Source organism: Pseudophryne corroboree, chromosome 4 (assembly GCF_028390025.1).
Source record: "Pseudophryne corroboree isolate aPseCor3 chromosome 4, aPseCor3.hap2, whole genome shotgun sequence".
In the NCBI taxonomy this organism is placed as follows: domain Eukaryota; kingdom Metazoa; phylum Chordata; class Amphibia; order Anura; family Myobatrachidae; genus Pseudophryne; species Pseudophryne corroboree.
In genome coordinates, this window is record NC_086447.1 from 56224987 (window position 1) to 56248297 (window position 23311).

At 49.4% G+C, this 23311-nt stretch overlaps 1 protein-coding gene across 2 annotated transcripts in view; it reads right to left on the bottom strand.

Moving 5' to 3' along the window:
* Nucleotides 1–688: 688 nt before the first annotated feature.
* The window catches only part of EXTL3 (exostosin like glycosyltransferase 3), a 188266-nt gene continuing 165643 nt past the window's right edge, over nucleotides 689–23311 (bottom strand). For both annotated transcript variants that reach the window (XM_063915067.1, XM_063915068.1), the window contains 3 exons: nucleotides 16914–17058; nucleotides 3712–3840; nucleotides 689–1497 (listed from right to left, as the gene is read on the bottom strand). In XM_063915067.1, the coding sequence (XP_063771137.1) occupies nucleotides 1288–1497; nucleotides 3712–3840; nucleotides 16914–17058 (484 nt within the window). In that variant the 3' untranslated portion in view covers nucleotides 689–1287. The remainder of the gene's footprint in view (nucleotides 1498–3711; nucleotides 3841–16913; nucleotides 17059–23311) is intronic.

The following is a 23311-nucleotide window of genomic DNA, read 5'->3' on the forward strand; positions in this document are numbered from 1 at the left end:
AGGAGAGCCACCTAGATTGCACCCTTCTCGTCGGGCACAAAAATCTAACTGAGGCTTGGAGGGGGGTCATAGGGGGAGGAGCCAGTGCACACCACCTGATCCTAAAGCTTTTATTATTGTGCCCTGTCTCCTGCGGAGCCGCTATATCCCCATGGTCCTGACGGAGTCCCCAGCATCCACTAGGACGTCAGAGAAATATACCCTCCCAAGTGTCCCAGTTTAAGGGGGATAGTCCCTATTTTAGGGCTATGTCCCTCTATCTCAATGGGGATAGCTTTGTCTTTCGGTGGTTAAGTTGAATCTCCCGTTCACTGGCGGGTGTAGTTGTGCCCCCTCGGAGTCATAGCCACAACCCTTGTGAACCCAGCCGCACCCACACTGTGATGTGGACACACCACCTGTCCTAACTTCTGGTACGGATTCACAAACTACTTTGGCGTCTACTTGGCAGTCATGCCAGAACAGAGGCGCAAGTAGTCTGGAAATCTTACCGAATAATAAAGGGAATCACCAGCTCCACCTTTCCCGGCTTCTATCAATGCCTAATACAGGACAACACTTCAAGGCTAATTTTCTTGAAACTTCTATCCAAATCTATTGGTGATTTTTCACTACTAACGTCTATGACTGTAAACAAGTTACCACTTAGAAGGCCAGAGCACCGTTCCAAAAAACTCTAAAGACGTCATTACAGTATGTACATCTCTCGACCTGTACAGCAATTTATTATCGTACAGAGGTAAGATCTGTCATGAAGTGGTGCTTCTGTGCTTTATTGGTACATCTTAAGAGCTAGCTGTAGACAGCTGCCTTCTGCATCTCTCGAGGACAACAAGAACAATCCATGTATACTAGATTTATAGTCTTTGGATGGGAAGAATAAAGTATACAGTGTAGATGAGGAATTGGGGAGGGGGTCATATCGGAGCAGACATTCCAGATTGACTGTCTATTTTGGTGATCGAACCGTTTGTGCACAACTTGCGCAGCGTTAAATTTTACAGAGAAATCATAGGGTCCACCAGACAAATGTTAAATATTTGTATGGTTATAAAAATAATAAAAATAATCCAATAGAAACGTAATTCCCTTGGCCGTTTTACGTAAAAAAAAAAAAAAGTACAATTGGATTCTGACTGCAGTCCCCATTGTCCTTCAGTGTATCCTAAGTTTCCTAGTGTACATATTTTTCTATAGTTCATTTAAGACTGGAGCAAAAAACACTTGAGGCAAAGTCCGAGAGCAGGGTGACGTCCGCCGCCTCTCTGGGCTTCCGGCGCAAAGTCGTTAGATGAACTTGAAACACTTTGTCTTGTCGTGTGGTAGCCGGGTCTTGAAGAGCACAGAGTCCACCCGGAACTGGGTGTACAGTAGCGGCATGTACCCGTACACCTTTACGAAGAAATTAATGCATTTGTGACGCTCGTGGAAGTGAGAATCGTCGTGAGAGAGAGCCTGCGGGCAGCCTGGGCAGCGAAACGTCCAGCGGGATGTAACCTGAAGACAAAGAAAACAAGAGGCATGGCACATAAAATAAATGATGTATACAAGTGGAATGGAACAGGTTACAATAATTATTTTACGACTAGCTTCTACCTGCGGCTTTGTCGTCACCTGCACACAACTTGTGCGTCCCCAGTGACATCACACCGTTTACTGCGCGTGTGGCCTTTTACTGGGAGCGACTACCAAGATTGTTTATTGCGGTTTACACGAGGTAAGTACATAAGGACTCATATATTCCCTAAACAAGCTTATAAAATCAATGGAACGCACTATGGGGGTCATTCCGAGTTGTTCGTTCGTTATATTTTTCTCGCAACGGAGCGGTTAGTCGCTAATGCGCATGCGCAATGTCCGCAGTGCAACTGCGCCTAGTAAATTTGCTATGCAGTTAGGTATTTTACTCACGGCATTACGAGGTTTTTTCTTCGTTCTGGTGATCGTAATGTGATTGACAGGAAGTGGGTGTTTCTGGGCGGAAACTGGCCGTTTTATGGGTGTGTGCGAAAAAACGCTACCGTTCCTGGGGAAAACGCGGGAGTGGCTGGAGAAACGGAGGAGTGTCTGGCTGAACGCTGGGTGTGTTTGTGACGTCAAACCAGGAACGAAACTGACTGAACTGATCGCAGTTGCCGAGTAAGTCTGGAGCTACTCAGAAACTGCTAAGAAGTGTCTATTCGCAATTCTGCTAATCTTTCGTTCGCAATTTTGATAAGCTAAGATTCACTCCCAGTAGGCGGCGGCTTAGCGTGTGCAAAGCTGCTAAAAGCAGCTAGCGAGCGAACAACTCGGAATGAGGGCCTATGCTCTCTTCATAGGGATCCGCAGTCCCTATATAAGGCATGAGGTAGCTGAGCAAGGAAGATACCAGTGTGAGTGTATATATAAAGCCAGTGAAGACTGTACTGCAAGCTGGAATTACCGACATTCTTGGATATAAAATCAGTGCACAATCACTTTTGTGTTGTTTCCGAGGAAGCTGGCAGCACACAGCTTGCGGTTACGGAGAGTAAACTGTTGTTGCACAGCGCGGGATCTACTAAAGGTGGAAATGCAAACAAAAATCCGAAAATGCTGTTTACAATCTGGCTGGAATCCCCATGTGTACCCTGCTCCAGACCTTCGAAACATTCAGAGCTTGGATCTGATGGCGTTACCCAACAGAAGAGCCTGTGGGCATTTTTTTTTTTTCGTGTTTCCCTGTGAAAGGGATCCAAACGGATCCCTCCCAGCAACACCAGGGGCAGAAGGAGTCTTGGGCCTAAACCCAGAAGTCCAGTCATTGCAGCTCTTATTGGGAGAGCTGTGCTTTGCCATTCTATTCGTATTTCTAGGTACATACGGCCTTTATTAACACCAGTACGTGCGAGATAAGCGTTGGCCGGAGCACTGGTGGAAGAAAGCACGGACTCTGGAGGGGATACTGATTGGGCCATCTCCAAGAGCTGGTGACTGATGTGCTCTTGCAGCTTATAAATCAGACATAGTAAGCCAAGTGCTAAAGAAAACGGGACACTGCTTCTTTTTTATAGGAGGAACAGAAAGAGGACAGTAAAGTCTATTGCAGCTGCTCACACAGACAGCCTTCTATGAGCGTGAGACATGGTAATCTGTGCAGCGTATCAAGTATGGTCTGTGGGTGGCAGAACCCATCTGCTGAGAGATATGGAGGTGGGTGACACGGCAATGACATGTCATCTAGGCATAAAGTTTAGAGCACAACTGAATAAGAAACACATACTGTAGTAGTTTCTAAAGTTTAGTCTATGCATCAAGTGAAGCTGCACACTCCCTGCACAAAAGGGTTGCCTACTGTGGATGATGAAACACGAGCGAGAACGTTTATACACAAGCCAAACTAGACTTTTATTTGGTTTAAGACAAATCCTAAAACTAACCTGTAGATGCTATAGAGGCAGATCCATTAGGAGAAGCAATCATGCAGCAGAATGGATCTTAAATTGCTGCTCACATGCCCTAAATTATTTTCCAGCTATAACAACTGTGCACGAGCTGCCTATTACTCCCCGATCAGACCTGGACACCTGCCCGGCGTCCACTGCTTGAGTCGATTACAGAGCACTTAAAATACATTAAGGATCTCTGGACGTACGGCAGACTAAGCAACGTGAGCTTGCCAACAATAACCCACTGATCAGGTGCGGTCGGGGAGGGAACGGGCAGTGTACATGACGGAGACGCACTCACCTTGATAGGAGGCTTCCGGGTAATGTGGGAGACGAGGAAATTCATGGCGATATCCTCACAGTTAATATACTCATCCACCATGTCCCGGATAGCTTGCGGCATGACATAGGAGTACAGATAGGCGTAGTACTAGGGAAGGAAAAGAAGATGAGATTATTACACCAATCAGGGTGGGGCTTAGTGGTGGACTAACCACAGCTCTGGAACTGAATGAGGTTTGTGCATGTAAAAATAAGAATTTACTCACCGGTAATTCTATTTCTCGTAGTCCATAGTGGATGCTGGGAACTCCGTAAGGACCATGGGGAATAGACGGGCTCCGCAGGAGACTGGGCACTCTAAGAAAAGAATTAGGACTACCTGGTGTGCACTGGCTCCTCCCTCTATGCCCCTCCTCCAAGCCTCAGTTAGGACACTGTGCCCGGAAGAGCTGACACAATAAGGAAGGATTTTGAATCCCGGGTAAGACTCATACCAGCCACACCAATCACACCGTACAACTTGTGATACAATACCCAGTTAACAGTATGATAACAACTGAGCCTCTCAACAGATGGCTCATACAATAACCCTTTAGTTAGGCAATAACTATATACAAGTATTGCAGACAATCCGCACTTGGGATGGGCGCCCAGCATCCACTACGGACTGCGAGAAATAGAATTACCGGTGAGTAAATTCTTATTTTCTCTGACGTCCTAGTGGATGCTGGGAACTCCGTAAGGATCATGGGGATTATACCAAAGCTCCCAAACGGGCGGGAGAGTGCGGATGACTCTGCAGCACCGAATGAGCAAACTCAAGGTCCTCCTCAGCCAGGGTATCAAACTTGTAGAATTTTGAAAACGTGTTTGAACCCGACCAGGTAGCAGCTCGGCAAAGTTGTAAAGCCGAGACCCCTCGGGCAGCCGCCCAAGAAGAGCCCACCTTCCTCGTGGAATGGGCTTTGACTGATTTAGGATGCGGCAGTCCAGCTGCAGAATGTGCAAGTTGAATCGTGGAGCAGATCCAGCGAGCAATAGTCTGCTTAGAAGCAGGAGCACCCAGCTTGTTGGGTGCATGCAGGATAAACAGCGAGTCAGTCTTCCTGACTCTAGCCGTCCTGGAAACATAGATTTTCAGGGCCCGGACTACATCCAGCAACTTGGAGGCCTCCAAGTCCCCAGTAGCCGCAGGCACCACAATAGGTTGGTTCAAATGAAACGCTGATACCACCTTAGGGAGGAATTGGGGACGCGTCCTCAATTCTGCTCTGTCCATATGGAAGATCAGATAGGGCTTTTACAGGACAATGCCGCCAATTCTGACACCCGCCTAGCCGAAGCCAAGGCCAAAAGCATGACCACTTTCCACGTGAGATATTTTAATTCCACGGTCTGAAGTGGCTCAAACCAATGCGATTTGAGGAAATCCAACACAACGTTGAGATCCCAAGGTGCCACCGGGGGCACAAAAGGGGGCTGAATGTGCAGCACTCCCTTAACAAACGTCTGAACTTCAGGCAGTGAAGCCAGTTCTTTTTGAAAGAAAATAGACAGGGCCGAAATCTGGACTTTAATGGAACCCAATTTTAGGCCCATAGTCAGTCCTGACTGTAGGAAGTGCAGAAAACGACCCAGCTGAAATTCTTCTGTGGGGGCCTTCATAGCCTCACACCAAGCAACATATTTTCGCCATATGCGGTGATAATGCTTTGCTGTCACATCTTTCCTAGCTTTTATCAGCGTAGGAATGACTTCAACCGGAATGCCCTTTTCCATCAGGATCCGGCGTTCAACCGCCATGCCGTCAAACGCAGCCGCGGTAAGTCTTGGAACAGACAGGGCCCCTGCTGTAGCAGGTCCTGTCTGAGAGGCAGAGGCCAAGGGTCCTCTGAGATCATTTCTTGCAGTTCCGGGTACCAAGTCCGTCTTGGCCAATCCGGAACGATGAGTATAGTTCTTACTCCTCTCTTTCTTATTATCCTCAGCACCTTTGGTATGAGAGGAAGAGGAGGGAACACATAAACCGACTAATACACCCACGGTGTCACTAGAGCGTCCACAGCTATTGCTTGAGGGTCCCTTGACCTGGCGCAATATCTTTTTAGCTTTTTGTTTAGGCGGGACGCCATCATGTCCACCTGTGGCCTTTCCCAACGGTTGACAATCAGTTGGAAGACTTCTGGATGAAGTCCCCACTCTCCCGGGTGGAGGTCGTGCCTGCTGAGGAAGTCTGCTTCCCAGTTGTCGACTCCCGGAATAAACACTGCTGACAGTGCTAATGCTATCACGTGATTTTCCGCCCATCGGAGAATCCTTGTGGCTTCTGCCATCGCCATCCTGCTTCTTGTGCCGCCCTGTCTGTTTACATGGGCGACCGCCGTGATGTTGTCTGACTGAATCAGCACCGGCTGATTTTGAAGCAGGGGTCATGCCTGACTTAGGGCATTGTAAATGGCGCTTAGTTCCAGAAAATTTATGTGTAGGGAAGCCTCCTGACTCGACCATTGTCCTTGGAAGTTTCTTCCCTGAGTGACTGCCCCCCAACCTCGGAGGCTTGCATCCGTGGTCACCAGGACCCAGTCCTGTATGCCGAATCTGCGGCCCTCTAGAAGATGAGCACTCTGCAGCCACCACAGCAGAGACACCCTGGCCCTCGGGGACAGGGTGATCAGCCGATGCATCTGAAGATGCGATCCGGACCACTTGTCCAACAGGTCCCACTGAAAGATCCTTGCATGGAATCTGCCGAATGGAATTGCCTCGTAAGAAGCTACCATCTTTCCCAGGACTCGCGTGCAGTGATGCACCGACACCTGTTTTTGTTTTAGGAGGTCTCTGACCAGAGATGACAACTCCTTGGCCTTCTCCTCCGGGAGAAACACCTTTTTCTGTTCTGTGTCCAGAATCATACCCAGGAACAGCAGACGCGTCGTAGGAACCAGCTGCGACTTCGGAATATTCAGAATCCAGCCGTGCTGTTGTAGCACTTCCTGAGATAGTGCTACTCCGACCAACAACTGCTCCCTGGGTACAAAGTTAAGCTTTAAAAGCCACTAACAGGGCACTCTCAATAACCCTGCCTCACCTGCTGACTTCTCTAGCCCCCCTGGGGTGTCTGGGTGAAGGCTGCGGAGTCGGGGAGCGGATACGGAGCTCCTGCGGACTGCGGCCTACCCGAGCCCTCCAGACCGGGGCCTTGATTTTCACTCCAGCCCACCGTGGGCCTCCATCGCTGGGGACTTGCAGTGGACCTGATAACTCTCCCTCCCAGGGATCTCCTTGGATATTGGACGCTGCCCAGGAGCACTTTCTGCCTCCCCAGCCTGCTGCCGATATCAAGCTGTGAGGGAAGAGGAGCCGGCCCGCCCGCTCTGTGAGACGGCCGGCGGCCATATTGGAGGAGGCCTTCGGTTGGGGCCTTCTCGCTGGATGCCCGTCGCCCTGTACACCGGATCCTTCGGTCCCCTGACGCTCCTGACGACCCCCAGAGCCGGCCGCTGGCACCCGCGGTGCTGGGGATCCGTTTGTTCGGCCCCTGCGTGCTACGGCCTAGCCGCGCCGGAAGCCGGGGACTCGAGTGCGGTGGCTACCCGGACCTTGAGCTCCGTGGAGCCGGAGACGCTCGTTCCCGCGATCCGGAGCTGCTGGTCTGTCCCTGGGCCGCTCACATTGCCTCACCTGCCCCTCGAGGCCTGCAGCAAGCCCCACAGCGGTGAGAGGGGACCCCAGCACGGCCCTATATATTATCTGCAGGGGGGGGGACTGCTTCTGGTGGGCCACGGCGGCCATATTAGATTTCTGTGAATAGGTTGACACTGCCTGGAGGTGCCTGTTCCCCTTTGGACAACCGAGGGGGCAAATAAGAAGGACCTGGTCCGAATAAGAGGCCTTTAAGAGAGAGGACGTGTGGCCTTACAGCTCCCACTGTAATAACTAAAATAGCCCTGCCTGAGCTACCCCAACCATCTTTAAAAGCTTCCCCCGTGCTGCTCATACCAGTCAACAGCTCCCTGGTGCTCGCTGCGGAGCCGGCGGACACTCCTGGTGCCCGTGCGGGTTGCGGCCTGTGCCAGGACAGACGCCCCACCGCCCCCGATCTGGGGTACACAGCCCTCACGTATTGGGAGCACGGTCACAGCGCTCGAAAATAACCAGCATCCTGGCCTCACAGATGATGGACTGATGCTACCCACGTGTGGCCCCCATGCCCAGTGTTTTTCTATTTAATTCTACCTGTGGATTCGTGCATACTTTGTGTTCCTAAGTGACAGCGGGCCAGCTGTTAATATGTCTAACAAGAACAAAAAAGCGTCGGCTGCGACTACTCCTTCTATATTTACACCCAAATCTAAAGCTCCGCCACAGAATACATATCGTGCGGGATCATCTCCCCCCGACTCCCCGCCGGAACTGGACATAGACCCGTCCATACAATCTGTCCTTACTACCCTAGTTGACGGAATAAAACTGACCTTTCAACAGGAGCTCAAGCGGGCAGTGGACGACTTTAAATCTGAACTGACCTCTCTTGGTACGAGAACAGACGCCCTGGAGTCCAAAACGGACGACATATGCCGATATCAAAGCTCAGTGGAAAAGGAGCTCTCTCTCCTCAGATCTGAAATTGCCGACCTTAAGGAGAAACAAGAGGATATGGAGAACAGATCGCGCAGGAATAACCTGCGGATTCAGGGTGTTCCTGAGACTATCTCGGCGCCATCTATACCCGCATTCCTTAAAGATCTCTTCCGGCATATTCTTCCTGGACTTCATGATAACGAACTTCTTCTCGATAGGGCGCACCGGGCACTCAGAGCCAGGCCCCCACCGGACCAACAGCCCCGAGATATTATCACTCGCCTGCACTACTACCAGACGAAAGAGAGGATCGTTGTGGCGACCAGAGATACACCATCCATCACTTTTAGGGACACTCAAGTCCAACTGTACCAAGATCTAGCACCTTCTACCATACAGAAAAGGAGGGACCTTCAGCCCATTACCAGAATTCTGCGCCAGCACAACATTAAATATAGATGGAACTTTCCCTTCCAGCTCCAAGTTCTAGCGGACAACACTGTTCGCACAGCCAAGACGGTAGAACAAGGTCAAAAATTGCTGGAGGATTTAGATATACTGCCTGAAGCTAATTCCGGTAATGTTCCTCCGGGCTCCCCTAAATCACAGCGAACCCGTCCACCTCAGGCGACATGGCAACAGGCGCGCCGTGGTCCGAAAAATGACTCTGCCCCGCCTTGACTTGGAGCTATCAAGCGCTTAGTTTAATAGTCCGTTTGGAGACGGAAATGTAACGGTTTAATTTCTCTCACAGGTGCGTTCTTAATGGTTTCCCTCCTTGCGCTCGGCCTCCTTAGTGCTGAGTTGTAACGAGGGTTGTTTAGCGGTACATACTTATAGTTGAATGATGTTGTTGTGACTACCCTCCATTGGGGACCTGGCTGCAGCCTACACACCACCTGCTGTTAAATATCTACACTGATGGCTGCAATTGTTCTTTTCTTTTTGTACTCTGTCTCTCTCAGTAGTTAACTCAATATACCTGTTTTAGATGTTATTGTTGATCATGGGTTGCACTTTGTGTGCTACGAATCCACCACCCTGACTCCTCCCTTATAGGGAGGTCTGTTTAATGGTTTGGGGGCCTGTGGTGTTTCGCCAGCCCTAAACTTTCTCTCCTCCTCTAGTGGAGGTCATTTTTGTGCTTACTGTTTACCATGTTTTTTCTTTCCCCTTTTAATTCTAGTGCATTCCTATATATCACTATTATGCTTGGCCCCATAGTTGGGGTCCAATATGCAAGGGGCTCTGGCCTATTGAGGCCCTCTACTTTCTTTCTGGTTCCTCTCCTCTCCACCTTTTCGCTCATCGCCTTCCCTCCTCCTCTCCCCCCCTCCTTTTCTCTTTCCCTGACTCGACCGGTCCAGTTCAATTTTCCTAAGTTTTTTCAGCGGAACTCGAGAGATCCTTGTGGATGGCCTGTCCCATGGGTTTGAAGGTCTTCTCCTTGAACGTTAATGGTCTTAACTCCCCCAAACGCCGTACGCTGGTCCTAGATGCTTGCAGACGCGAGAAGGCTGACATCGTGATGTTACAGGAGACTCACATGACGGGTCCCCACTCACAATTACGAGGTAAGCGCTGTCCACAATCCTATTTCGCATCTGCCCCCTGCAAGAAAAGAGGGGTTGCTATCCTGATATCCAATAAGGTCCCTTTTACTCTGACTAAGTATTTAGCGGATCCGGAGGGTAGATTTCTTATGTTGCTGGGCGCCATCGGAGCGGAGACAATAACCCTGGTTAACCTGTATGCTCCGAATACTGGCCAGGGACGATTCTTTCGCAGTATATTCAGACAAATCGAGAGATTCTCTCGGGGTCATGTATTGATTGGTGGTGACTTTAATGCGGTTCTAGACCCGACCTTGGATAAAAAAGCTGTCACACGGATCAAGCATTCCCCTGAGATACTGCGAACGTCGCAGGTCCTGGGTGAGGGTATGAATAGGCTGATGCTATTAGATTCCTGGCGCCTTAAGAACTCTTCGGCTCAAGATTACACCCACTACTCTGCGCCCTACCAAGTATATGCCAGAATTGATATGATACTAGTATCTCGCTCTCTGGCATCGAAAGTTACCTATGCGGGTATTAAACCAATCTCGTGGACTGACCACTCGGGAACGGTCCTCGTGTTTGACCTTGGGGGTTTCAATGGTAGGTCCGGGTCCTGGAGACTGGACGATAGCTTCCTACTGGATCCCTCCACTCTCCGGGACGTGCGGTCGGCTATCTCAGAATACTTTGAGATCAATGTCTCTGATGAGATCGCTAGTAGTATCATCTGGGAGGCTCATAAAGCAACGATTAGAGGTAAGCTCATTAGTGTGGCATCGCACCGTCGGAAACAAACTCAACGTGAAATCTCGGCCTTAGAAACTGAAATAGCATTGCTACTAGCGGAACACCAATTGCGTCCCACCCCTGCTTTGCTCTCGCAAATTACCACGCTTAGAGGCAGGCTCAACACTATATTGTCACGCAGATCGGCCTTTATCTTAAGACGGCTCCAGCAGAAATATTATGATAAGGCTGACAAAGCCGACTCGGTCCTAGCTAATAAACTTCGGGAAAAAAAGGCCTCAAACTTGATTAACAAAGTACGGTCCCCCACCACGGGGAACGTCACGTACGACCCAGAGGCAATTGTTCGAGAATTCCAAACCTACTATGAAGCCCTTTATAATCTACATACTGCCACCCCCCAACGTGAACCAGGAGACATTCCCTCCCTATCTACCTTTTTCACTGATATTTTACTTCCCCGGATCTCGGACCAGCAATTGTTAGACTTAAATACCGATTTCACAGATATAGAAATTCTTAATGCCATTAAAAATCTCAAGACATCAGCTGCCCCAGGCCCGGATGGCTTCTCCCCCCAATATTATAAAAAGAGTGCGGCGGTGCTCACTCCTTTCCTAACAAGTTTCTTCAACGATATACTACACGGTGCTTCTTTTGACGCTCTGACCTCCTTGGCAAGTATAGTTGTGATCCCAAAACCCGGTCGAGACCCTGAGTTGGTTACTAATTATAGGCCCATATCGCTCTTAAATGTTGATATCAAAATATACGCAAAACTATTGGCCAACAGATTGGGGCCTCTTCTCCCTCAATTGGTACATCCGGACCAGGTCGGTTTCATTCCGGGTCGTCAAGCCTTAGATAACACGCGCAGAACGGTGGACCTGATACATGAAATTCATAGACAAAAGAAGCCAGCGCTGGTCCTAGGACTGGACGCTGAAAAGGCATTCGACCGGATTAAATGGCCCTTTATGTTCCACACGCTTCAACAAGCAGGGATTACAGGACAATTCTTTCAGGGAGTCTCAGCTCTATATGGAAATCCTAAAGCAGCTGTACTTGCCAACGGGGTTATGTCCCCGTCTTTTCAAATTACTAACGGTACGCGTCAGAGCTGTCCACTATCCCCACTAATATTTGCCCTCTCTATAGAACCCCTTGCTACTAGGATCCGAGCCAACCCTTTAATTAAGGGAGTGAAAGTGGGTGCTATTGAACACAAAATTGCACTATATGCCGATGACGTGTTACTTACAATTTCCGATCCCATACATTCATTACCCCATCTTTTTCGGGAAATAGAGGAGTTTGGTACACATTCTGGCTATAAAATTAACCCAGACAAGACTGAGGTCCTAGACTTTTATATTTCGCAATCCACGAAAAATATGTTGGCCAACAGCTTCAATTTTCGATGGAATACAAAGCAACTTACGTATTTGGGAGTTGCTATAACCAAAAACTATTCCCAACTTTTTCAAGCGAATTTCCCCAAGCTTCTCTTCCAGCTTCAAAGGGATCTTGAAAATTGGGGTACCCATTATATCTCGTGGATCGGGCGTATCAACGCAGTTAAAATGAACCTCTTGCCCAGACTCCTCTATTTGTTCCAAACCCTCCCGGTGCAGGTGCCACCTTACGTCTTCAAAAACCTTCAACACGCCACGTCCCATTTTATCTGGTCCAAAAAAAAAACCAGAGTGAAGCGTATAACTTTACAGAAACACACATCGGAGAGCGGTCTGGGGGTACCGGATTTCAAGGCTTACTACATAGCGTCCAAACTTGCACAATGTATTCAATGGAATACACCGAAAACGGAGAGAGTCTGGGTCACAATAGAAACCGACTCTATGAAGTTGAACTATATCCCCTCTTTGCTGTGGCTTCCCTGTCTGTCATGCCCCAGTTCCATTAAATCACACCCAGTAATCTCCCACTCCTTGGACATATGGGACATGGCTAACCGTAAATACCACCTGGCGCCGCCCCCTAGCCCCTTAGTTCCGCTATTTGATAACCCCCTGTTCCAACCAGGCCGACACCCCAATGCCCTACCGCAGTGGCGGGAGAAGGGGATCAAACTATTAAATGACATAGCTACAGATCACACTTTCCCATCTTTTACATATCTTCAAGCTAAACTCATGTTACCGCGCTCCCTCTTCTTCCAATACCTACAAATCCGACACTTCCACTCAACGCTACTAACGCAATTCAATCATAGACCACTGACTTCTTTGGAGGCTCTTGCACTGCGAACAGAATCGGCTAAGGGACTTATCTCTACCATTTATAAATTATTGGGGCCCTCCTCACAAGCAGATAGAGAACCACACGAGAGGGCATGGGAATTGGACCTGGGAGAAACGTTTGATTCCGAAGACTGGTCCGACATATACGCTAGCTTAGCATCTAGTTCCATATGTGTTCGTGCAAAGGAAAACGCATACAAACTTTTCTATAGATGGTATTATGTTCCCACCCGTCTTGCCAGGATGTTTCCAGACCTATCTCCTCTGTGCTGGAGATGTAAGACACTGGATGGGACGTTCTTGCATATTTGGTGGGAATGCCCTAGACTGCTCCCCCTCTGGAGGGAACTGGGCTCCCTATTTTCCACAATTTTGGGGATCCCCATTCCCCTGTTCCCCAAGTATTTCCTGCTCTCTGTGTCACTGCCTGGGGCATCGCGATGTCAAACTAAACTATTCACTCACATGGTCCTCGCATCTAGATGTGCCATAGCAGCATATTGGAAATCCCCGGAGGTTCCAACCACGGGGGAAATTATAGGGAAAATATGGCACATTCAAACTATGGAACACATCACTGGCATCTTGAAGGGCTCTTCTGAGACCTTTCTTAGGACTTGGGAGCCCTGGACGGCCTTTTTTAAGGCATCTCCTCCCTTCTTTTAACAGGACTAAGTCATACCGTTAGTTTTAAACATTATCCACAGCCCCATATTCTCAGGACCGGACCGGTCGAGTCTTCCCTAATCTGCTCCCTCTATACCAATCTTCCACTCTGCCCCCTCTCTTCTCTTTCTTTGTTTTTCTTTCTTTCCCCTGTCTCTATACGCTATCTCATAATATTTTGAAAATTGATGAGTTTAAGCTCTCTTTAGAAGTGACTATAAGATATACGGAAATTGCTTGTTATGGTTATTGATCTCCCCGATTGGGATGTTTATTCGTTTGTATTCAAAAGACCATATAAGTTCTCTATTGTACCTAATCTTTGTCCACCTATGTATTGTATCTCATCTACCCAATAAAAAAACGTTTAAAAAAAAAAAAAAAACAACTGCTCCCTGGACCTCGCCTTTATCAGGAGATCGTCCAAGTATGGGATAATTACAATTCCCTTCTTTCGAAGGAGTATCATAATTTCGGCCATTACTTTGGTAAATACCCTCGGTGCCGTGGACAGACCAAACGGCAACGTCTGGAATTGGTAATGGCAGTCTTGTACCACAAAACGGAGGTACACCTGGTGAGGTGGGTAAATGGGGACATGCAGGTAAGTATCCTTGATGTCCAGTGATACCATGTAATCCCCATCTTCCAGGCTTGCAATAACCGCCCTGAGCGATTCCATTTTGAACTTGAACTTCCTTATATAAGTGTTCAAGGATTTCAAATTTAGAATGGGTCTCACCGAACCGTCTGGTTTCGGTACCACAAACATTGTGGAATAGTAACCCCTTCCCTGTTGAAGGAGGGGAACTTTTATTATCACCTGCTGGAGGTACAGCTTGTGAATTGCCGCCAGTACTACCTCCCTGTCCTGGGGAGTGGCTGGCAAGGCCGATTTGAGGTAACGGCGAGGGGGAGACGTCTCGAATTCCAGCTTGTATCCCTGAGATACCACTTGTAGAACCCAGGGATCCACCTGTGAGCGAACCCACCGGTCGCTGAAGTTCCGGAGACGGGCCCCCACCGCACCTGGCTCCACCAGTGGAGCCCCAGCGTCATGCGGAGGATTTAGTGGAAGCAGGGGAGGATTTTTGTTCTTGGGAACTGGCTGTATGGTGCAGCTTTTTCCCTCTACCCCTGCCTCTGGGCAGAAAGGACGCGCCTCTAACCTGCTTGCCTTTCTGGGGCCGAAAGGATTGTACCTGATAATACGGTGCTTTCTTAGGCTGTGAGGGAACCTGAGGTAAAAATGTCGACTTCCCAGCTGTTGCTGTGGAAACGAGGTCCGAGAGACCATCCCCAAACAATTCCTCACCCTTGTAAGGCAAAACCTCCATGTGCCTTTTAGAATCCGCATCACCTGTCCACTGCCAAGTCCATAATACTCTCCTGGCAGAGATGGACATTGCATTTATTCTAGATGCCAGCCGGCAAATATCCCTCTGTGCATCTCTCATAGATAAGACTACGTCTTTAATATGCTCTATGGTTAGCAATATAGCGTCCCTGTCAAGGGAATCAATGTTATCAGACAGGGAATCAGACCACGCTGCTGCAGCACTGCACATCCATGCTGAAGCAATAGCAGGTCTCAGTATAGTACCTGAGTGTGTATATACAGACTTCAGGATAGCCTCCTGCTTTCTATCCGCAGGCTCCTTTAAGGCGGTCGTATCCTGAGACGGCAGTGCCACCTTTTTTGACAAGCGTGTGAGCGCTTTATCCACCCTCGGGGAAGTCTCCCAGCGTAACCTGTCCTCTGGCGGGAAGGGGTACGCCATCAGTAACTTTTTAGAAATCACTAGTTTCTTATCGGGGGAAGCCCACGCTTCTTCACACACTTCATTCAACTCATCTGATGGGGGAAAAACCACTGGTTGCTTTTTCTCCCCAAACATAATACCCTTTTTAGTGGTACCTGGGTTAATGTCAGAAATGTGCAACACATTTTTTATTGCCGTAATCATGCAACGGATGCCCCTTGTGGATTGTGTTTATGTCTCATCCTCGTCGACACTGGAGTCAGACTCCGTGTCGACATCTGTGTCTGCCATCTGAGGTAGCGGGCGTTTTTGAGCCCCTGATGGCTTTTGAGACGCCTGGGCAGGTACTGGCTGAGAAGCCGGCTGTCCCACGGCTGTTACATCATCCAGCCTTTTATGTAAGGAGTTGACACTGTCGGTTAATACCTTCCACATATCCATCCACTCTGGTGTCGACCCCGCAGGGGGTGACATCACATTTATCGGCACCTGCTCCGCCTCCACATAAGCCTCCTCATCAAACATGTCGACACAGCCGTACCGACACACCGCACACACACAGGGAATACTCTGACTGAGGACAGGACCCCACTAAGTCCTTTGGGGAGACAGAGAGAGAGTATGCCAGCACACACCACAGCGCTATATAACACAGGGATATTACACTACACAAAGTGATTTTTCCCTATAGCAGCTATAATACACAGTATTGCGCCTAAATTTAGTGCCCCCCCTCTCTTTTTTACCCTATTGAGCCTGGAAACTGCAGGGGAGAGGCTGGGGAGCGTCCTTCCAGCGGAGCTGTGAAGAGAAAATGGCGCCAGTGTGCTGAGGGAGATAGCCCCGCCCCTTTTTCGGCGGGCTTCTCCCGCTCTTTATATTAATATTATGGCAGGGGATTTTACACATATATAGTGTATTAGACATTATTATGTGTATTTTTGCCATTTTTAAGGTAATCTAATTGCAGCCCAGGGCGCCCCCCCCCCCCCAGCGCACCCATCAGTGACCGGAGTATGTGGTGTGCATGGGGAGCAATGGCGCACAGCTGCAGTGCTGTGCGCTACCTTAATGAAGACCGGAGTCTTCAGCCGCCGATTTTCTCCTCGGATCTTCCGTCTTCTGGCTCTGCAAGGGGGACGGCGGCGCGGCTCCGGGACCGGACGACCGAGGCTGGGCCTGTGTTCGATCCCTCTGGAGCTAAAGGTGTCCAGTAGCCTAGAAGCCCAAGCTAGCTGCAAGCAGGTAGGTTCGCTTCTCTCCCCTAAGTCCCTCGTAGCAGTGAGTCTGTTGCCAGCAGATCTCACTGAAAATAAAAAACCTAATAAATACTTTCTTTACTAGGAGCTCAGGAGAGCCCCTAGTGTGCAACCAGCTCGAGCCGGGCACAGATTCTAACGGAGGTCTGGAGGAGGGGCATAGAGGGAGGAGCCAGTGCACACCAGTAGTCCTAATTCTTTTCTTAGAGTGCCCAGTCTCCTGCGGAGCCCGTCTATTCCCCATGGTCCTTACGGAGTTCCCAGCATCCACTAGGACCTCAGAGAAAGCAAAGTCAGACATGAGTTTACAGACCAGAAAAAGCTTCCTACAAACAAAGTGAACTTGAGGTCCATCGCTGGAGAGTTCTGTGGGCTGCTGTCTCACCTTGTGGAAGAAGGCAGCTCCGGTCAGCACCATGGACAGCTCGCAGGAATAGTTAGAGTTGTAGAGCCAGGACTGGTGAGGAATATCCCAGGCGTGGTACCGTCCCGGAAAGCCAACAATCCGGTCGCGGGCCTCCCTCCAGACACTGCAAGAAGAGACAGATAAGCAGCATTAAACATCATGGTGATATATGAGCAGTGCAGCCTGTATGAGGCCTAATACACTGTCCCAGACACTTACATCCAGAAAATGATCTCGCTATATAAGCACGGTGGTTAGTATTGCCTCCTTACAGAGGTAGATTTAGGTTTGTGCTGCAGAGGATTTAGGGGGTCATTCCGAGTTGATCACTCGCTGCAAATTTTCGCAGCGCAGCAATCGGGTAAAAAATAAGATTTTACTTACCGATAAATCTATTTCTCGTAGTCCGTAGTGGATGCTGGGACTCCGTAAGGACCATGGGGAATAGCGGCTCCGCAGGAGACAGGGCACAAGAATAAAAGCTTTAGGATCAGGTGGTGTGCACTGGCTCCTCCCCCTATGACCCTCCTCCAAGCCTCAGTTAGGATACTGTGCCCGGACGAGCGTACATAATCAGGAAGGATATTGAATCCCGGGTAAGACTCATACCAGCCACACCAATCACACCGTACAACTTGTGATCTGAACCCAGTTAACAGTATGATAACAACGAAGGAGCCTCTGAAAAGATGGCTCACAACAACAATAACCCGATTTAGTTAACAATAACTATGTACAAGTATTGCAGACAATCCGCACTTGGGATGGGCGCCCAGCATCCACTACGGACTACGAGAAATAGATTTATCGGTAAGTAAAATCTTATTTTCTCTGACGTCCTAGTGGATGCTGGGACTCCGTAAGGACCATGGGGATTATACCAAAGCTCCCAAACGGGCGGGAGAGTGCGGATGACTCTGCAGCACCGAATGAGAGAACTCCAGGTCCTCCTCAGCCAGGGTATCAAATTTGTAGAATTTAGCAAACGTGTTTGCCCCTGACCAAGTAGCTGCTCGGCAAAGTTGTAAAGCCGAGACCTCTCGGGCAGCCGCCCAAGATGAGCCCACTTTCCTTGTGGAATGGGCTTTTACAGATTTTGGCTGTGGCAGGCCTGCCACAGAATGTGCAAGCTGAATTGTACTACAAATCCAACGAGCAATAGTCTGCTTAGAAGCAGGAGCACCCAGCTTGTTGGGTGCATACAGGATAAACAGCGAGTCAGACTTTCTGACTCCAGCCGTCCTGGAAACATATATTTTCAGGGCCCTGACAACGTCAAGTAACTTGGAGTCCTCCAAGTCCCTAGTAGCCGCAGGCACCACAATAGGTTGGTTCATGTGAAAAGCAGAAACCACCTTAGGGAGAAATTGAGGACGAGTCCTCAATTCTGCCCTGTCAGAATGAAAAATTAAGCAAGGGCTTTTATATGATAAAGCCGCCAATTCTGACACACGCCTGGCTGAAGCCAGGGCTAACAGCATCGTCACCTTCCATGTGAGATATTTTAAGTCCACAGTGGTGAGTGGTTCAAACCAATGTGACTTAAGGAACCTCAAAACAACATTGAGATCCCAAGGTGCCACTGGAGGCACAAAAGGAGGTTGTATATGCAGTACCCCTTTTACAAATGTCTGAACTTCAGGTACTGAAGCCAGTTCTTTCTGGAAGAAAATCGACAGGGCCGAAATTTGAACCTTAATGGACCCTAATTTTAGGCCCATAGACAGTCCTGTTTGCAGGAAATGGAGGAAACGACCCAGTTGAAATTCCTCTGTAGGGGCCTTCTTGGCCTCACACCACGCAACATATTTTCGCCAAATGCGGTGATAATGTTTTGCGGTTACATCCTTCCTGGCTTTGACCAGGGTAGGGATGACTTCATCTGGAATGCCTTTTTCCTTCAGGATCCGGCGTTCAACCGCCATGCCGTCAAACGCAGCCGCGGTAAGTCTTGGAACAGACAAGGCCCTTGCTGGAGCAGGTCCTTTCTTAGAGGTAGAGGCCACGGGTCTTCCGTGAGCATCTCTTGAAGTTCCGGGTACCAAGTCCTTCTTGGCCAATCCGGAACCACGAGTATCGTTCTTACTCCTCTCCTTCTTATGATTCTCAGTACTTTTGGTATGAGAGGCAGAGGAGGGAACACATACACTGACTGGTACACCCACGGTGTCACCAGAGCGTCCACCGCTATTGCCTGAGGGTCCCTTGACCTGGCGCAATATCTGTCTAGTTTTTTGTTTAGACGTGACGCCATCATGTCCACCTTTGGTTTTTCCCAACGGTTTACAATCAGGTGGAAGACTTCTGGGTGAAGTCCCCACTCTCCCGGGTGAAGGTCGTGTCTGCTGAGGAAGTCTGCTTCCCAGTTGTCCACTCCCGGAATGAACACTGCTGACAGAGCTATCACATGATTTTCCGCCCAGCGAAGAATCCTTGCAGCTTCTGCCATTGCCCTCCTGCTTCTCGTGCCGCCCTGTCTGTTTACGTGGGCGACTGACGTGATGTTGTCCGATTGGATCAATACCGCCTGACCCTGAAGCAGGGGTTTCGCTTGACTTAGGGCATTGTAAATGGCCCTTAGTTCCAGAATGTTTATATGAAGAGATGTTTCCATGCTTGACCACAAGCCCTGGAAATTTTTTCCCTGTGTGACTGCCCCCCAGCCTCTCAGGCTGGCGTCCGTGGTCACCAGGACCCAATCCTGAATGCCAAATCTGCGGCCCTCTAGTAGATGAGCACTCTGCAGCCACCACAGAAGAGACACCCTCGTCCTTGTCGACAGGGTTATCCGCTGATGCATCTGAAGATGCGATCCGGACCATTTGTCCAGTAGATCCCACTGAAACGTTCTTGCATGGAATCTTCCGAATGGAATTGCTTCGTAAGAAGCCACCATTTTTCCCAGGACCCTCGTGCACTGATGCACTGACACCTGGCCTGGTTTTAGGAGGTTCCTGACTAGCTCGGATAACTCCCTGGCCTTCTCCTCCGGGAGAAACACCTTTTTCTGGACTGTGTCCAGAATCATTCCTAGGAACAGTAGACGTGTCGTTGGAATCAGCTGCGATTTTGGAATATTTAGGATCCACCCGTGCTGACGTAACACTACCTGAGATAGTGCTACTCCGACTTCTAACTGTTCCCTGGACCTTGCCCTTATCAGGAGATCGTCCAAGTAAGGGATAATTAAGATGCCTTTTCTTCGAAGAAGAATCATCATTTCGGCCATTACCTTGGTAAAGACCCGAGGTGCCGTGGACAACCCAAACGGCAGCGTCTGAAACTGATAATGACAGTTTTGTACTACAAACCTGAGGTACCCTTGGTGAGACGGGTAGATTGGGACGTGGAGATAAGCATCCTTGATGTCCAGAGACACCATATAGTCCCCTTCATCCAGGTTTGCTATCACCGCTCTGAGTGATTCCATCTTGAATTTGAACCTCTTTATGTAAGTGTTCAGGGATTTCAGATTTAAAATTGGTCTCACCGAGCCGTCCGGCTTCGGTACCACAAACAGCGTGGAATAATACCCCTTTCCCTGTTGTAGGAGGGGTACCTTGATTATCACCTGCTGGGAATACAGCTTGTGAATGGCTTCCAAAACTGCCTCCCTGTCGGAGGGAGACTTTGGTAGAGCAGACTTCAGGAACCGGCGAGGGGGAAACGCCTCGAATTCCAGTTTGTACCCCTGCGATACCACCTGTAGAATCCAGGGGTCCACTTGCGAGTGAGCCCACTGCGCGTTGAAATTCTTGAGACGGGCCCCCACCATGTCTGAGTCTGCTTGTAAAGCCCCAGCGTCATGCTGAAGACTTGGCAGAAGCAGGGGAGGGCTTCTGCTCCTGGGAAGCGGCTGCATGGTGCAGTCTTTTTCCCCTTCCTCTGCCCCGGGGCAGGAAGGAACGGCCTTTAGCTCGCTTGTACTTATGGGAACGAAAGGACTGAGTTCGAAAAGACGGTGTCTTTTTCTGCTGATGTGAAGTGACCTGGGGTAAAAAGGTGGATTTTCCAGCCGTTGCCGTGGCCACCAGGTCCGATAGACCAGCCCCAAATAACTCCTCCCCTTTATACGGCAATACTTCCATATGTCGTTTGGAATCCGCATCTCCTGACCACTGTCGCGTCCATAACGCTCTTCTGGCAGAAATGGACATAGCACTTACTCTTGATGCCAGGGTGCAAATATCCCTCTGTGCATCACGCATATATAGTAATGCATCCTTCAAATGCTCTATAGTTAACAGTATATTGTCCCTATCCAGGGTATCAATATTTTCAGTCAGGGAATCCGACCACGCGACGCCAGCACTGCACATCCAGGCTGAAGCGATTGCTGGTCGCAGTATAACACCAGTATGTGTGTATATACTTTTAAGAATATTTTCCAGCCTTCTATCTGCTGGTTCTTTGAGGGTGGCCGTATCAGGAGACGGTAACGCTACTTGTTTTGATAAACGTGTGAGCGCCTTATCTACCCTAGGGGGTGTTTCCCAACGTGTCCTAACCTCTAACGGGAAAGGATATAGTGCCAATAATTTTTTAGAAATTAGCAGTTTTTTGTCGGGGGAAACCCACGCTTTATCACACACCTCATTTAACTCATCTGACTCAGGGAAAACTATTGGTAGTTTTTTCACACCCCACATAATACCCTTCTGTGTCTGGGTCTGTGTCGACCCACTGAGGTAACGGGCGTTTTAGGGCCCCTGACAGTGTCTGAGACGCCTGGACAGGCACTAATTGATTTGCCGGCTGTCTCATGTCATCAACCGTTCTTTGCAAAGTGCTGACATTATCACTTAATTCTTTAAATACGATCATCCAGTCAGGTGTCGACTCCCTAGGAGGTGACATCACTAACCCAGGCAATTGCTCCGCCTCCACATCATTTTCCTCCTCATACATGTCGACACACACGTACCGACACACAGCACACACACCGGAAATGCTCTGATAGAGGACAGGACCCCACTAGCCCTTTGGAGAGACAGAGGGAGAGTCTGCCAGCACACACCAAGCGCTATATATATATACAGGGATAACCTTATATAAGTGTTATTCCCTTATAGCTGCTGTATAGTTTTTAGCTGCCAATAGTGCCCCCCCTTCTCTTTTTTACCCTGATTCAGTAGCAAGTCTGCAGGGGAGAGTCAGGGAGCCGTCCTTCCAGCGGAGCTGTGAGGGAAAATGGCGCTTGTGTGCTGAGGAGATAGGCTCCGCCCCTTCACGACGTCCTTATCTCCCGCTTTTTCTGTAAAAAATGGCAGGGGTTAAAATACATCCATATAGCCCAAGAGCTATATGTGATGTATTCTTTAGCCAATCTAAGGTATTATCTGTTATATTGCGTCTCAGGGCGCTCCCCCCCAGCGCCCTGCACCCTCAGTGACCGGAGTGTGAAGTGTGCTGAGAGCAATGGCGCACAGCTACGGTGCTGTGCGCTACCTTAGTCTGAAGACAGGATCGTCTTCTGCCGCCGATTTCACCGGACCTCTTCGCTCTTCTGGCTCTGTAAGGGGGCCGGCGGCGCGGCTCCGGGACCCATCCAGGCTGAACCTGTGATCGTCCCTCTGGAGCTAATGTCCAGTAGCCTAAGAAACCCGATCCACTCTGCACGCAGGTGAGTCCGTTTCTTCTCCCCTTAGTCCCACGATGCAGTGAGCCTGTTGCCAGCAGGACTCACTGAAAATAAAAAAACCAAAAATATACTTTTATTCTAAGCAGCTTAGGAGAGCCACCTAGCCTGCACCCTTCTCGTTCGGGCACAAAAATCTAACTGAGGCTTGGAGGAGGGTCATGGGGGGAGGAGCCAGTGCACACCACCTGATCCTAAAGCTTTTATTCTTGTGCCCTGTCTCCTGCGGAGCCGCTATTCCCCATGGTCCTTACGGAGTCCCAGCATCCACTAGGACGTCAGAGAAAAATGGCAAAACTGCGCATGCACCGAAATGCTCATGCACGTCATAAGGGCACAAAGAGCATCGCTGCTGTGCACTGGATCTAGCGAAGATTCCATTCGCACAGCCGATCGCAAGGAGAGTGACAGGAAAAGGGCGTTTCTGGGTGTCAACTGACCGTTTTCTGGGCCGGGCAGGTATCTGACGTCATTACCGTGTCACTCGTCGCAGCAATCGTCGCACAGGATAAGTAACTACAGGGCTGGTCTTGTTTTGCACAAAATGTGTTTGCAGGCGCTCGGCTGCACAGGCGTTCGCACTCCTGCAAAGCGAAAATACACTTCCCCGTGGGCGGCGACTATGCGTTTGCACGGTTGCTAAAAGTAGCTAGCGAGCGATCAACTCGGAATGACCCCCTTAGAGCGGAAGTTCCTGGGGCCAGGACTGACACCAATAATCAAAGAATCTCTGTAAAGG